Source organism: Orcinus orca, chromosome X (assembly GCF_937001465.1).
Source record: "Orcinus orca chromosome X, mOrcOrc1.1, whole genome shotgun sequence".
In the NCBI taxonomy this organism is placed as follows: domain Eukaryota; kingdom Metazoa; phylum Chordata; class Mammalia; order Artiodactyla; family Delphinidae; genus Orcinus; species Orcinus orca.
The window spans coordinates 60,465,806-60,482,174 of record NC_064580.1 but is presented as its reverse complement, the minus strand read 5'-3'; the positions used below and the strand labels follow the sequence as shown (position 1 = coordinate 60,482,174).

Sequence of the window (16,369 nt, the reverse complement as noted above, 5' to 3'; positions counted from 1 at the left end):
CCACATTTTCTCTCCCCACCCCCAGCCCTAGGAAACCACCATTCCACTCTTTGATTCTATAAACTTGACTACTTTAGATACCTCATATAAGTGGAATCATGCAGTATTTGCCTTTCTGTTTCTGGCTTATTTCACTTAGCATAACATCCTCAAGGTTCATCCATGTTGTCACATGTGGCAGAATTTCCTTCATTTTTAATGCTGAATAGTATTCTATTGTATGTATATACCACATTTTCTATATCCATTTATGTAGCAGTGGACATTTCTATTGTTTCCACATCTTAGCTATTGTGAATAATGCTGTAATGTACATGGAAGTGCAAATATCATTTTGAGATCCTGATTTCAAAGCTTTTGAATAAGCATCCAGAATTAATATTTCTGAATTGCATGGTAGTTCTGTTTTTAATTTTTTGAGGAACCTCCATACTGTTTTACACAGTGGCTGCACCACTTTACATGCCCCCCAATAGTATACAAGGGTTACAATTTTTCCATATGCTTACCAACAATGTCTTTTGTTTTTGTTTTTGTTTTTTGATCATTGTTATCCTGACAGGTGTAAGGTAATATCTCAGTGTGGTTCTGATATGCATTTTCCTGATGATAAGTGATGCTGAGCATTTTTTCATATATGTGTTGAACATTTATATGTCTTCTTTGGAGAAATAATCTATTCAAGTCTTTATCCCATCTTTCAATCAAGTTATTGAGACTTGTTTTTTGCTATTGAGTTGTAGGAGTTCCTTATATATTTCGGAGATTAACCCCTTCTCAGATATATGGTTTGCAAATATTTTCTCCCATTCTATAGGTTGCCTTTTCCCTCTGTGGATTGTTTCCTTTGCTGTACATAAGCTTTGTAGCTTGATGTAGTCCCACTTGTTTATGTATGGTTTTGTCACCTGTGCTTTCAGTGTTATACCCATGAAATCATTGCCAAGATCAATCTTATGAAGCTTTCCCTGATGTTTTCTTCTAGAAGTCTTACAGCTTCAGGTCTTATGTTTAAGTTTTTAATTCAGTTTGAGTTGATTTTTGTGAATAAGGTTCCAATTTCATTCTTTTGCATGTGAATATCTAGTTTTTCCAACACTATTTGTTGAAGAGACTATTCCCCACTGTATTCTTGGCACTCTTTTCAAAGATCAGTTGACTGTATATGTATGGATTTATTTCTAGGCTCCCTGTTCTGTTCAATTGGTCTATATGCCTGTCTTTATGCCAGCATCATACTGTTTTGATTATCATAGCTTTGTAATATAGTTTGATATCAGGAGTGGGATGCCTCCTGCTTTGTTCCTCTTTCTCAAGATTGCTTCAGATATTTGGGGTCTTTTGTGGTTCCATACAAATTTTAGAATTGTTTGTTCTATTTCTTTGAAAAATGCCATTGGAACTTTGATAGGGATTTCACTGAATATGTACATTGCTTTGGGTAGTATGGACATTTGAACTATATTAATTCTTCCAATTCATGAACATGGAATGTTTTTCCATTTGTTTGTATCTTCTTTAATTTCTTTCATCAATGTTTTGTAGTTTTCAATATATGTCTTTTGCCTCCTTAGTTAAGTTTATTCCTACATATGATATTCTTCTTCATGCTATTATAAATGGGATTGTTTTCCTAATTCCTTTTCAGAGAGTTTATTGTTAGTATATAGAAATGCAAGTGACTTTTGTACATTGATTTTGTATCCTGCAACCTTACTGAATTTGTTTATCAGTCCGTGTCATCTGCAAACAGGGACAATTTAACTTCTTCCTTTCTGATTTGGATGCCTTTTACTTTTTCTTGCTTAATTGCTCAAGCAACAACGTCTACTATATCTGTTCTATATCGGTGAATAGAACAGATGAGAGTGGCAACCTTGCCTTGTTCCTCATCTTAGAAAAAGAGCTTTCAGTTTTTCACCATTGAGTATGATGTTACCTGTGGGCTTTTCCTATATAGCCTTTATTATGTTGAGGTACTTTCTTATTATTTCTGGTTTGTTGAGAGTTTTTATCATGAAAGAGTGTTGAATTTTGTCAAATGCTTTTTCTGCATCTATTCAGTTAATGTAGTTTATCACATCAATTGACTTTCATATGTCGAACCATCCTTACATCCAGGAATAAATCCCATTTGGTCATAGAATATGATCCTTTTAATACGCTGTTGTATTCAGTTTGTTAGTATTTTGTTGAGGATTTCTACAGCTATATTCATCAGGGATATTGGCCTGGATATTGGTAGCTTTCTTTTCTTTTGGTGTGTTTGTCTTACTTTGGTATCAGGATAATGCAGATCTCATAAAGGGAGTTTGGAAGTGCTCCTCCTCTTCAATTTTTTTGGAGGAGTTTGAGAAATGTTGGTGCTATTTCTTCTTTATATGTTTGGTAGAATTCACCAGTGGAGCCATCTGGTCCTGTGATTTTCTTTGTTGGGAGGTTTTTGATTACTAATTCAATCTCCATACTAGTTATAGGTGTGTTCAGACTTTCTAATTCTTCCTGATTTAGTCTTGGTATGTTGTATGTTTCTAGAAATTTGTTGACATACAATTAATTGTTCACAGTAGTCTCTTATGATCCTTATATCTTTGCCATCAGTCTTAATGTCTTTTCTTTCATTACTGATTTTGAGTCCTCTTTTTTGTATTTAATCTAGCTAAGGGTTTATCAGTTTTGTTTATCTTCTCAAAAATCCAATTCTTAGTTTTGTTGATTTTTCTATCTTCTATTTTGTTTATTTCTGCTCTAATCTTTGTCATTTCCTTCCTTCTTCTAACTTTGGACATTGTTCTTCTTTTCCTAGCTCCTTGAAGTATAAAGCTAGGTTGTTTATATGAGACTGTTCTTCTTTTTAAACGTAGACATTTATTGCTATTAACTTCCCTCTTGGTACTGCTTTTGCTACATCCCATAAGTTTTGGTATATTGTATTTTTGTTTTTGTTTGTCTCAAGGTATTTTCTAATTTCCTTTTTGATTTCTTCTTTGACCCAATGGTTGTTAAAGAGTGTAGTGTTTAATTTCCACATATTTGTGAATTTTCCAGTTTTCCTTTGGCTGTTGATTTCTAGTTTCATTCCACTGTGTTCAGAAAAGATACCTGGTGTGATTTTAATCTTTCTAAATTTGTGAAGAGCTGTTTTGTGATCTAACATGTTATCTTTCCTGGAGAAAGATATGTATGCTTGCAAAGGATGTGCATTGTGCTGCTGTTGGATGGAATGTTCTGTATACTTTTGTTAGGTCCATTCACTCTATACTGTTGTTGAAGTACTCTGTTTCCTTATTGTTCCTCTGTGTAGATGGTCTATCCATTACTGAAAGTGGGGTATTGAAGTCTCCCATATAATTGTATTACTGTCTATTTCTCCCTTTGATTCTGTCAACGTTTGTTTTATATATTTAGGTTCTTTGATATTGGTGCATATATATTTATAATTGTTATATCTTCCTGTTGGATTGACCCTTTTATGATTATATAATGTCCTTTGTCTCATCTGAGTTTTTGACTTAAAGTCTATTTTGTCTGATATAAGTATAGCCACCCCTGCTCTCTTTTGGTTACCATTTGCATAGACTATCTTTTTCCATTCTTTCACTTTCAGCCTATCTGTGTCCTTAAATCTAAAGTGAGTTTCTTGTAGAAAGTATATAGTTGGGTCTTGCTTTTATCTTTTTAGCCACTCTATGTCTTTGACTGAGGGAGATTTATCTATTTACATTTAAAGTAATTATTGATAGGGAAGGATTTACTATTGCCATTTTGTTGTTTCCTGTTAGTCTTGAGAGTCTTTTGATTGTATTTCCTCTCTTGCTGTCTTTCTTTGTGTTTTGTTGATTTTTTTGTATTGATAAGCTTCGATTCTTTTCTTTTTCTTTTTTGTAACTTCTATAGGTATTTTTTGTGGTTACCTTGGGATTTAAAATATCTTGTAACAGTCTATTTTAATCTGATAAGAACTCAAGTTAAACTGTATACAAAAACTCTACATTCTAGCTTCTTCCCCATACACACTGTTATTTTTCCCACATTTTACATCTATTTATATTGTGTCTTTTAACATATTTTTATAGTTACTTTTAATACTTTTGTCATTTAACTTTTATGCTAGAAATAAAAGTGACTTATCCACTACCATTACAGTAATATAGTATTCTGTATGTGTCTATATATTTATCTTTACCAACAAGTTTCATACTTTCTTATACTATCATGTAGCTGTTTAATATCCTTTCATCTCAAGTTGATATACTCCCTTTAGCATTTCATGTAAGGCAGGTCTAGTGGTGATGAACTTCCTCAACTTTTATTTGTCTGGGAATATCTTTATCTGTCCCTACTTTTGACAGGTATAGTATTCTTGGTTGGCAGGGTTTTTTTTTTTTCCCATCAGCACTTTGATATATCACCCCACTCCCTTCTGGCCTGCAAGGTTTCTACTGAAAAATTTGCTGATAGTCTTTTGGGGGTTCCCTTGTATATGAAAAGTTCCTTTTCTCTGGCTAGTTTCAGATTTTCTCTTTGTCTTTAACTTTTGACAATTTAATTATAATATGTCTTAGTGTGGACTTGTCTGGGTTTATTTATTTAGCAGTGTCCTTTAGGCTTCTTGAATCTGGTTGTCAATTTCCCTCTCAAGATTTGGATTGTTTCCAGCCATTAATTTTTTTGAATAAGCTTTCTAGTTTTCCCTCTCTTCTCCTTTTGAGATTCCCCTACTGCCCCTATTGGTCCACTTGATGGTGTCCCTTAAGCTTTTTCACTCTTTTTCATTCTTTTTTCTTTTTGTTCCTCTGACTGAATTATTTCCAGTGACATTAGTTCACTGATACTTTGTCTTGCTTTATCTAGTCTGCTGTTGTATCCCTCTCATGAGTTTTTCAGTTCAATTAGTGCTCTTTAGCTCCATGATTTCTGTTTGGCAGTTTTCAAATATTTTCTATATCTTTGTTGAAATTCTCACTTTGTTCATGCATTGTTCTATTGATCTTGGTGAGCATCTTTATAACACTTACTTTGAATTCTCTGTCAGATAAATCTCATAACTGTTTCATTAGGGTCAGTTTCTGGAGACTTAATGTGTTCCTTTATTTGGAACTTCTTTGCTGATTTTTCATCTTCCTTTACTCTCTATGTTGGTGTCTGCATATTACACAAAGCAAGTACCTCTCCCAGTCTTCATGGACTGACTAGCCTTGCACTGGAGAAGATCTCCACCAGTTAGCCTAGTCAGAGATTCTGAGGGCCTCTAACAACTCTTTCCCTCCCCAGGGAGAAGCAAGAAGCTTTGGTTTCTTTCTACTCAATCTGTGCTGAAGGGGGGGAGCTATGGCATTTACCAGTCCAAAATGCCATTTCCATTCTCTTCCACATGGCTGGACTGTGCTGGATGCATCAGAGCTCCAAGCCTGGCAAGACAGACGCCAGTTCTTTGGGTAGTCCCAGAGAAATTTTAGCACTGAATGCACAGATCTACTCTTCCATCTCCAGGAATAAGTTGAAAGCTGGAATGTTTCATCCACTCACTCTATACTGAGCAGGGGGGAGGATATATGGTATCTACCAGCCCCAACCATTGTCTTGTTCTCCCCCAGGAGGCTAGAATGTGCTGGATCACTTAAAGCTCCTAGACTGGCAAGTCAGATGCCAGTTCTCTGGGCAGCCCTGGAGAAGTTGGAGCACTAGATGCACAGATAAACTCTTTCCTTCCCCAGCGGAATGTTGAGAGCTAGGATTTTTTGTCTTCTTGCTCTGTGCTCAGCAGGAGGAAAGATCTATGGTGTCTACAAGCCCAAGCCACCATCTCTGTTCTCCCCTAGGGAGATCCATCAGATTTCTAAGACTGGCAGGACAGAAACCATTCCTCAGAAAACTTGGGGTGCTAGATGTGTGAATCAATCCCTTCCCTCCCTAGGAGAAGCTGGAAGCTAGGGGCTCTCTTCCTTATCATATAGTGCTGTGGTGGTGGCAGGGACTCTGGTGAGAGGCTGTCTCAAATCTCCCTACTGGCTTCAGTGTGTCTGGTTTCATTTTTTCCCTGTACAGGAGCCTTTCAGTTAGTTCCTGGATTTCTCACAAAGGGAATTTGTCCATGAATTGTTGCTGAATTGGTGTGTTTATGGGGGAAAGGATGGTCCAGGACTTCTTAATCCACCATCTTGCTGATGATATTCTCTTAAGAATTACATTTTGTTTTTTTGGTCAGATGTGACTAGCTGATTCTGAAACAGATACAGAAAGGCAAAGGGCCAAGAACATCCAAGATACTTTTAAAGAAGAGGAACAAGGTAGAAGGATATCAAGAGCTTATTATAAAGTCCAATAATTAAGACTATGGTATTTGTGCAATGACAAATAAACTCACAGGGGTCTTCCCTGGTGGCACAGTGGTTAAGAATCCACCTGCCAATGCAGGGGACATGGGTTTGATCCCTGGTCTGAGAAGATCCCACATACTGCGGAGCAACTAAGCCCATGTGCCACAACTACTAAGCCTTCACTCTAGAGCTCACGAGCCACAACTACTGAGCCCGCATTCCACAACTACTAAAGCCTGTGTGCCTAGAGCCTGTGCTCCGCAACAAGAGAAGCCACCACAATGAGAAGCACACTCGCCGCAACTACAGAAAGCCCACGTGCAGCAACAAAGCCCCAAACACAGCCAAAAATAAATAAATAAATTTATTTTTAAAATAGACTAATAGAACAGAACAAACAATTCAGAAACAATCTGACACATATGTAGACACTTGGTTTATGACAAAGGTGACACAATAGAGAAATGGGGAGGAAAAGACATTCCCTATAATAAATGGCACTGGGTTGAATATCTATATGGAAAAGACAAAACTTGGTTCCTGTATCTCATCATACACAAAAATCAATTTCAGGTGGACTGCAGATCTAAATGTGAATGGCAAAAGCATAAAGCTTCTAGATGATAATATGGGAGAATATCTAAATGCTCTCAAGGTAGGAAAATACTTCTTAAATGGAACACAAAAAACCCTAGCCATAAAGGAAAATACTGAAAAACTAGACACATTAAAATTTAAAACTTCTGTTCATCAATGGATACTATAAAGAGATTTGGGAAGGGTTTGCAATCAAAAATTCAAAAGTGGTTCATAGCCAGAGTACATAAAAAATTCCTACAAATCTATAAGAAAAGAATAAACCACCCAATAAAAATGTGCAAAAGACTTGTATAGGCACTTCACAAAAGATAACCAAATAGATAATAAACATATGAAAAGAAGTACAATTGCATTAGTCTTCTGAGAAATGCCAGTTAAAATCACAATGTGATATTACTACAAACCCACCCACCAGAATGGCTATAATTTAACGAGTGATAATAACAAGTATTATCAAGGATGTAGAACAGCTAGAATTCTCATACATTGCCAGTGGGAATATCAATTGGTTCAATCACTGAGAAAAGTTGTCATTATCCATAAATTTGAAAATATGCATTCCCTACGACCCAGAAATTCCAATCCTAGGTATATACCCAACAGAAATTCAAGTACACATAACCAAAAGACATGTATAATAATATTCATAGTACTGTTATTTATAATAACCCCAAACAATCCAAATATTCATTATCAGTAGAATGAATAAACTGTGGTATATTCAAACAAGGGAATAATATACAAAAATACAAATAAAAAACTACAGCTGCATGCAACATCATGGATATCAAAAAACATAACATTGAGCAAAAAAAGAAAGCTCCCCCCCAAAATACATACTATTTGATTTCATTTATATCAAGTTCAAAATGGGCAAAACTAATCATGTTAGACATCAGGACAGTCATTCACTTTGGAGGAGGATGGTATAGTGATATGGTGGGGGTTTTGAGATGCTATTTCTATTTCTTGACCTGAGTTCTGGTAACATTACTGTATTCACTTTACAGTAATTCATCCAGTTGTACAATTATGATTTGTGACCTCTTCTGTATGTATGTTACACTTCAATAGAAAAGTGGGGGGAAAAGAAATGAAGAGCTAAGTGATGGGTATTTATAGACTAGTCAGATAAAACTGGTCCTCTATGAGGGTCACCCTGCAGGCAATGCAAGTGGTTTCTCTTGGTCATGTTCTTGGGGATTAAAGGGCTTCAGAAGTTCTCTAGTATAAAGAGATCTTCTCTATAACGTAATCACAGATAAACTACAAGTTATTTTTCACAAGATCTAAGAGAGAAAGAAAGATGAGACCTACATGCAAATAAAACAAAACATCAAATAATACATTACAAAAAACTCTTTGCACCATCATAGAGGTAATGTGGTTAGGGCTTTTCTCCATTTTACTATCTAATGATTCTAGAAACCAGTGAGACATTGCCAGTGGAACTATCTACTCACCTAAGCACAGTTAACAATTCACAGGCTTAGCAAGGCCTGAGGAAAACAGGCCTGTTACAAATGTCTTTGTTTTACATGAACATCTCTAAAGGCCCCAAATAATAATTCAAGCCAACAAGTGTTTAAGTACCCTAACTATAATCAGCACTGTGTACCATGTATTGTGGAAAAAGACAAAAAGGAAGGCAGATTTCCAAGGAGCTCTAATATAAAGACACAAGTTTTATTAAACACAATAACAGCAATAACTGGAGAATGATTCCAAGACAGGATATGGTGGGTGGGTTGCAGGAGTAGAATCGGTAAGAGAGAAAATGGGATAGGTATAATGCAGCCAGTTGATCAAAAGCCTTGAATGTCACACTGAAAAAATCTAGATTTAAACCGATAGAAAATGATCTTATCTGGATCCCACTCCCCTAAAAAATTCTTGGATTTAGCGATTCCCAGTCATTTTCTTGATCAACAGGCCTTAATAATTAACACCAAATCTAGATATACTAATGTCCTATCTAGTTAAACCAGAGATGTTTTGTGCAAAGTTAACGTTGACTTCTATGACATCACCTCAAATAATTAGAGACATATTCCAAATATTGCTAACAGTCCCCAATAAACCCTTATAAGTCTACACAAACATATTTTTCTAAACACTTAAACCTTAGAGTTTCAGTTACAGTATCTCTTGGGGAAATCATCTGAATGAGACACTACCTTTATTTGCCTCCCCCACAAAATAATCTTTCAAGCATTAAAAGATATCTAATACTTAATATAGTGGCTGACTCATAGCAGGCTTTCTATTTATTGAACTAGATTGTTAAATTACACCAGTCTATTAACCTTACTCATCTCTCTCATGGTTTAGTAGACTTTGATCATCACCCTCTCTCAACCTATCTCTCCAGAGTGAAAAAACAATTAGAAAGTCCCTCCAACCTTTTGATCAATTTAATTTGTTTTCTGGGGATTTGTATCAGCTGTTAAGTTTTTCTTGATGAGCAGCCACCAGAATTACCTATATGATTGTGAATGCAAATCCACTTTTGGTCTTTTATATGGAAAAGATAAGAGTTTTGTTTCATCATTGTTTTCAACACCCTTCCTGATAATGCCCACCATATTCTCGGCTTTGAGGACCAAAATCACAACTGGGCCAACTTCTTCACAGACAGATAAACAGTGATTTTTATTTTAATCTTTTTTACTCTAACAATAATATTGTGTATTGTCTAACTCAGAGACTGATGAGATGTATTTAGCTCCTGAGATCATCTCCAATGAGTATCCAGATAAACCTACAGATACTCAGCTACTCCAGCTGAAGGAGACAGGTATGATTCCAGAAGGTCCAAAGTGACCCTTTCATTTTTTATCATGAGCAACTGTGCCCCCACTGGGAAGGCTTTTCTAATAAGTCCCTAGGAGAACTTTGCTGATCTCTCTGCTATGCATCCTGACTGCCCTAATTTCCTTCTGTATTCTGTTTTTAAAGTTTTTAAATTGAGGGATGACATACATACATATTCAGTGACTTCTAGATCCCTTTCTTGAATCATAACTGAGCCCATCATCTCATAAGCATGAATAGGTTTGCATGACCTTATACAATGAAGTGCCTCTGACTATTCTGCCCACTTGGTCTCATGAGATCTTCCTGCAATTTATTCTCATCAGCTTGCCTTCACTCCTTGCAGATAAACTGGTGAGAAACCTGAATGTTCTGCTCATTGAAGGGTGTATATTTTTATCTTTTTTCCTCTCCATCTAAGAGCTGCTGTAACAGCAGCTGTTTGTGTTGAAAACTAAAATATAAAAATATGACCTACGTGGCCAAATCCCACAGGCTGTTTACTTCCTTATTTATGAATCAGATTCTGTCAGCACAACTTAGAATCTTGACTGTCAGCAATACTGCAATTAAATGTCCTTGCAAAGCCAGCAGAGGGTGCACCAGGGCACTGGAAATTTTACCCAAGATGTAGCCATACTAATTTAATAGCCAATCAATGTTTCCTTTCTTTTTTCTTTTATTGGTATACTAAAACTAACACCCTCAAGAAAACTTACGTTGAATCTGGGCTAAAATTCCTTCAAAGCATACTCTAATTCTCCTGAAAGTGAAGTTCAGGAAGAATAAGGAATACATGGTTAAATATAGTCTGGCCAAAATGTAGGTAGAGAAGAAGAAAATGATGCAGATCGGAGCCCTCTCCTTTGCAAAAATTCCATAGCTCTACCCAGCTACCAGACAAAAGGCTCCAGGAAGTAGTATATTATAGGGGAATGGGCACTGAACTCGGAGTAAAGAGACCAACTTCCATTCTAATTTTGATCAGAGTTGTATGACCTTGGACAAGTCATTTCCCCCATAGGAACTATGTGTTCTCCAAGGGGAATGATCAAATGGATTCATGGCCCCTCATAACTCTAAAAAACTCTGACTCCAATTGATGTCAGCAAATGCAAAAAGCCAGTGTGCTTGTTATTACTTCTCCAAAAGATTAAAACGGAAAAAATAAAGGACAGAAGATAAGGCGCTGTATTTAAACCTAGACAGAACTATTTGAAGCACCACGCAAAGGCAACTAAATGCCATTACAGACCCTATGAGAATCCCACACCATCACAGGAGCCCCAGAATACAGCTGTTCTACTAATCCTCAGCCTACAAACAGGGGTCTGTCCATTCTGAATGCCAAAAGGCCTTGCCACCATTTGACTAAGGAAGTTCAATTCCTTCATCTTTTCACAGAAAACCAATGTTCAGCTGCTAAGTATTTCTACTGGGCATAGTCGCGGGGCAGGGGCGAGGGTTTGTTGTTGGGAGGTGGATAGATAAAGGGAACCAGAATCCTAGTTAATTATCATTTAGCTACTGTGTTTAAAGTTTCAAGTATGAGAAGCATGTCTACTGATTCTCTTCTTTGATAAGCTGTTATATAAGTTGAAGTGTGCTAGCAAAACATTTTAAGGCTCAGGACAACCTTTCAACGCAAAATGTAGAAACTGTGTCCGCCCTAATATTAAAGCATTATCATGAATGTGACACCAACTTTGGATGGGTGGTCAAAGTAGCACGAATAATGTTTACAGAGTATGACAATGACTCTGGATGTGGTAATAAATATAGAAGGCCTGGGTCACTCACCTCAAGGAACTTATTTGTACAACTTGCCCTCTTCCCCAAGAGGAACAAATTGACTGTTATTCTTTAACCACCTCAAAAGGATCCTTGGCTGCTTCTCTTAAGTTTTACGTGAGACAAAATAATGGCAAACAAGAGAATACTTAGTTTTAGGGCACTAAATTTCCTTAAATAAAGAACTAGAAAAAGTAGAAAACAAACACTAAAGCTAACAGTTTGCTAACCAGGGCACAAACACCATAAAGATTGTATTAAAAAACAAAAGAAACAAAAAACAAACCAAAACTAACAAACAAAAAAACTGGGAGACTATTCTTGAGTCATTATTCCATCAGTAGATTCCTGCTCACAAGCAAGCAGGAGTGAAGACACTTCACACCAACCCTCCCCACCCCACTCCCCAAAAAAGAGTCAGAACCGGCATGCAAAGGGTGAGTTTTATTCCAAAGATTTTTTAAATTACTGTTTCAGAAGTTGTCTAGCAAGACGGCATATTTCTACCAGAATTCCTCAGGGGCGCTGATCCTCACTAGAACACCGAGGACAATCCGTCTCAAATTGCAGGTAAGTGTGAACAAGCCCACGATCTGGTCAGTGCACCAGCACCCCGGCGCAGAAAACACGGTTCAAAGTTGTTTCAACGGGCGTGGAGCAGTTATTACAGCTGTTTACAGCTCCAACTCCAAAAGAGAGCCTGCTAGTGCTGGCATGAGCTCTGGACACGAAAAAACAAGCACCGCGGGCGCAGAATCTCACCGGGAGCAAAAGGGCCAGGCTGCTGCTGTTAGTCAGCCTGGGGGGCAGCGCCCGCACCTTCGCGCCGCGGCCCGGCCGGGAGCGCCGCCAACTTTTCCCGAGGCAGCCGGAGCTGGGGGCGGCGGGCGCCGGCCAGAGTTCCCAAGTCCGGAGGTCCTGAGAGAGTCAGGGTGAGCTGGGCCAGGGACCGAGGACAACCTGCCCCGGGGCGACCTCTCCCCAGCTTGTCCGCCCCCTCCCCGATCCCGCCGTCGAACTCGGCTCGAGGTGGCAAAGTCCTCCCCAGGCCCCCGCCCTGCGCACATGGGGAGGGGGCCCTGCCCCTCCAGAGTGACTCACCTGGTGCCCGTCCTGGGCGTCTGGGGGGAGCGTAGCTTCTCCCCGTTCCAGCAGCTGCTGCTGCGGGGATGGCTGCCCGAAGTGGCGGGTGATGGAACCGTCGGGGTCGAGTCCACCGGGGCTGCTCAGGGTGCCCGAGGTGCCGAGGTTACCGGGACCGCCAAGGCTGGACTCGGCTCCCCGCTCCCGCCGCAACTCGGAGCGCAACTCTAGGTAGCAGCACAACGTCAGCAGGTGGAGGGCCAGCGAGAGGCCAAAAAAACCCAGGAAGAGCCGGCAGCTGTTCCCTTCGCCAGCCCGGGCAGGGGCCCCGCGACAACCGCAGCCCTGGCTCCCGCGCTCCCTCGGCGCTGCCGCGGGCTGGAGTTCCCTGCGCTCCACCTCGGGGTAGCCCATGGCCTCCGGAGACACCCACTCTCTGAGGCCCGGGAGCCGCCGCGTCTGCCTCAGCCCTTCGCGACCCCTGACAGGCGGCTACTGTCCTGCCATCGGCTGGGGACTGCAGGGACCCGTTCCTGCGCGACGGAGGCTGGGCGGGACCGAGCAGGGAGCAGCCGCAAGTGCAGCTCCACTCCGAGGGGTGGAAAAGGGAGGAGGAGGGGCGGGAGAGACGGGCGGCTCGGCCCCGCGGAGGGAATGAGGGAGGAGGCCCCGGCCGACCCCGCCCCGTGCCTCAAGCGGCTGCCGGGACGCCCAACCACCGAGCCCGCCAAGCCTTGGCGCCCCGCCCCATGCCGTTCCACCCGGGGCCTCCAGCTGCGGGGCGGGGTCTGGGGGCGTGGTCTGGGGGCGTGTGGGTTCGCCTCTGCCCCGTGGCCCCACCCAGCTCTTCTCTCTCACCCCGTTCCAGTTGGTGACTGTGGCTGTCGTTCATCCCTGGACTCCGCCCCAATTTAACCCTTGAGCGCCAGTATGGGGTCGGGGGCGGGGAAGGGGAGAAGAGGAGGGAAGGAGGGGGAGGCTGAGAAGAATTGGGGAACCTGGGAAGGAAAGTAGAGCAAAGAAAAGGAGGCGGAAACTAGTATTAATAGAAATGTTTGCAATTAACTGCAGTTGTTAATAACATCATCCAGTACTTATCTGTTGCTTTCAATCTTCAAAGCGTTTAACAGACGTTAAACTAATTAAAACAGTTTTGGGTTTGAAATGAAACCATGCCTGCTGGGTTTGCAATCCAATGGCTCGCCAAAAGAAAAGGAGACCCAGTAGCCTGAGAGCCAAAGGGAGTGAGAATGAGGTGGGACTGAGACAGTCCCACTCCTGGAGTGAGTCTGGGGCCTCAATCTAAGTGACGAAGAAGTCCATCTGTGCCAGGTGGAACTGAAGTGATGCTGCCTCACGCAGGATAAAACAGTCCCCTAGGATTTCTTGGTATATTAATTAATTCAAAGTATTGATCCCTTTACATGTAGAAATTGCTGTACGAGAGAATCTACAGCCAGTGTAGTTTTCTTCTTCCACCGCAGCAGGAGTTTTGAGGGGAGAACAAGTGCCTTCAATGAGCAAATGGGGAAACTGAGGGCCAGAATAAGGTGGATTTTTACATGGGTGGTCCACAGAATGGCCAGACAGTATTGGCATCTCTATTTGCAGGCAACTGTTCTAGTCTCTCCACCCCTCTCCTCCTCTCCCTGGAGTAGTCCCTGGGGGAAGTTCAACAACTCAGCCAAATGTTCCAGATGGACACTGCTGCAACTGCAGCATCTTCAACCCTCTGAAAAGGGTTCAGAGCAAAACAACAAACAAAAAATGTGGCAAATGTCAGAACAATAGACCCTGAAATGAACGATGGAAAGGATTAGTTGAGTCGAAATTAACAAGAGTTACTAGTCCGAGATTATAGAGAGCTAAATGACCATAGCAGGGGAAATATGTATGCTTCTTGGTCACTATGCACTCCCATTCCCATGTTATGAATAATTAGCAGTTTTATTGACTTGAAAAGGGTAGGCCTAAGACCTAGGCTGGTGAAAAAGGAGAAAAATAGGGGGAAATAGAAAAGAAGAGAAACAACAAAACAAAAACAAAGCATATGGTGGGGAGGTCAGTCCAAAGATTACAGAGGTCATAAACCTTAAATATATTAGCCACAGGCAATTTTTCTTTCAGACACTTTGGGAATGGCCTCAGTGCTTCAGAAACATCTTTGTGTCTCCTCATTAGCCCTTACGTATGAACTATAAAGTTTGCAAAGAATATCATCATCATGCAAATAAGAAAATAAAAAGGGGCACTTAGCTAATCTCAAATTCTGCTTATTCAGTCAAGGAATTCTAGATTTTGGCTGGAGGAACTGCCAGGCTGATTTAACTTAATTATCACAGCCCAGGATTATTAGAAAGAATGCTAGACTAGGAGTCAGTAGACCTGACCCTGCCACTGGTTTGCTGGGTCATTCTGAGAAAGTCACTGCTTTTGAGGACCTTAGTTTCTCCAACTGTAAAATGAGGAGTTTGAACTTAAACAGCTATAATATTGTGTTTTATCTGTGTTATCACTGACTATTTTGACTTGGTTGCATAAAGGGTTCAAAGAGGCTGCCTCTTCTTCCCCTAAAGTGAAAAGGGAATAAATAACAGCCACTCCTGGGAGTGGTGGTGGTGCTCAGGGGACTTACTAGTCTCAGCTTACCATGTTCTACCAGGCTTTTCACAGCTTGACTGAAGACCCTGGGTTGCACCATTGCCTTCAGAAGTCCTGCAAATTGCATTTGATCTGGGACCTCACTTTGGTTCCCAAGAGGAAGAACATATGGCTTAATATGAAGTAGAAACATTGGAATGGGGTAATCCAGTGAGGAATGTACATGGTTAGATGTTTTTTTTGTTGTTGTTGTTTTTTATAAATTTATTTATTTATTTTTGACTGCGTTTGGGTCTTCGTTGCTGCGCACGGGCTTTCCTCCAGTTGCAGTGAGCAGGGGGCTACTCTTCGTTGCGGCGCGCAGTCCTATCGTGGTGGCTTCTAGGCACGCGGGCTCAGTAGTTGTGGCGCGGGCTCTAGAGCACAGGTTTCAGCAGTTGTGGCACTCAGGCTTAGCTGTTCTGCAGCATGTGGGATCTTCCCGGACCAGGGCTTGAACCCGTGACCCCTGCATTGGCAGGCGGATTCCCAACCACTGCGCCACCGGGGAAGCCCTACATGGTTAGTTTTAAAAAGTATTTTGAAGTGTTAATTCAGTTCGCTTCTATGCTTCCATAAGTATCCCATCCTCTACAACACAGGTCTCAAAATGACAGCCTGCAGGTTACATCCAGCCAACAGATGTGTTGTGTTTGGTGCAGTGTTGGCTAAAATTTTGGATAAAAATAATAATTGCCAGGATCCAGAAATCAGGAGATTTCACCAAAAAAATCCCTATTTCTTTAAAGCATGCTAACACTGGATCCACATTCCCATATGGCTACAGTCAGCTAGAATTGCCCCCTTGAGACAAGCATGAGCAATCAAGTTCCACAGTCATCCCCACCTTCTTCCTTTAGTCTCCATTACTGTCCTTGTTACCCATTTCCCTTATCTGTCTGGCCCCATGTACTCTAAGAGACAAGATATCAGCTCCTTAGCATGACCTATAAACTGCCCTTCCAACCTCACCTTCTGCCACCCTACAAGGAACCCATACTCCCACAATCCTAAAGTCACTGACACTTCTCACACTTATGTGTCTTTGCACAAGCTGGTTTCTTTGCCAGGAATGCCCCGACCTTGGAAAACTGATAAATTCTTCAAGAATCAAATCATGT

The 16,369-nt window shown here is 40.7% G+C and overlaps 1 protein-coding gene across 8 annotated transcripts in view; it reads right to left on the bottom strand.

Moving 5' to 3' along the window:
- EDA (ectodysplasin A) overlaps window positions 1-13,264 on the bottom strand; it is a 374,305-nt gene extending 361,041 nt beyond the window's left edge. For 6 of the 8 annotated variants that reach the window (XR_007474751.1, XM_049704621.1, XM_033439122.2 and 3 more), the window contains exon 1: window positions 12,627-13,258. Coding sequence is in view for 7 of the 8 variants with exons in the window: in XM_049704621.1 (XP_049560578.1) it covers window positions 12,627-13,022 (396 nt within the window). In the remaining variant the exon portion in view is untranslated. Of the gene's footprint in view, window positions 1-11,955; window positions 12,444-12,626 lie in introns of those variants that run through there. The other 2 variants (XM_033439121.2, XM_049704620.1) reach the window with 2 other exon arrangements.
- Window positions 13,265-16,369: the final 3,105 nt, after the last annotated feature.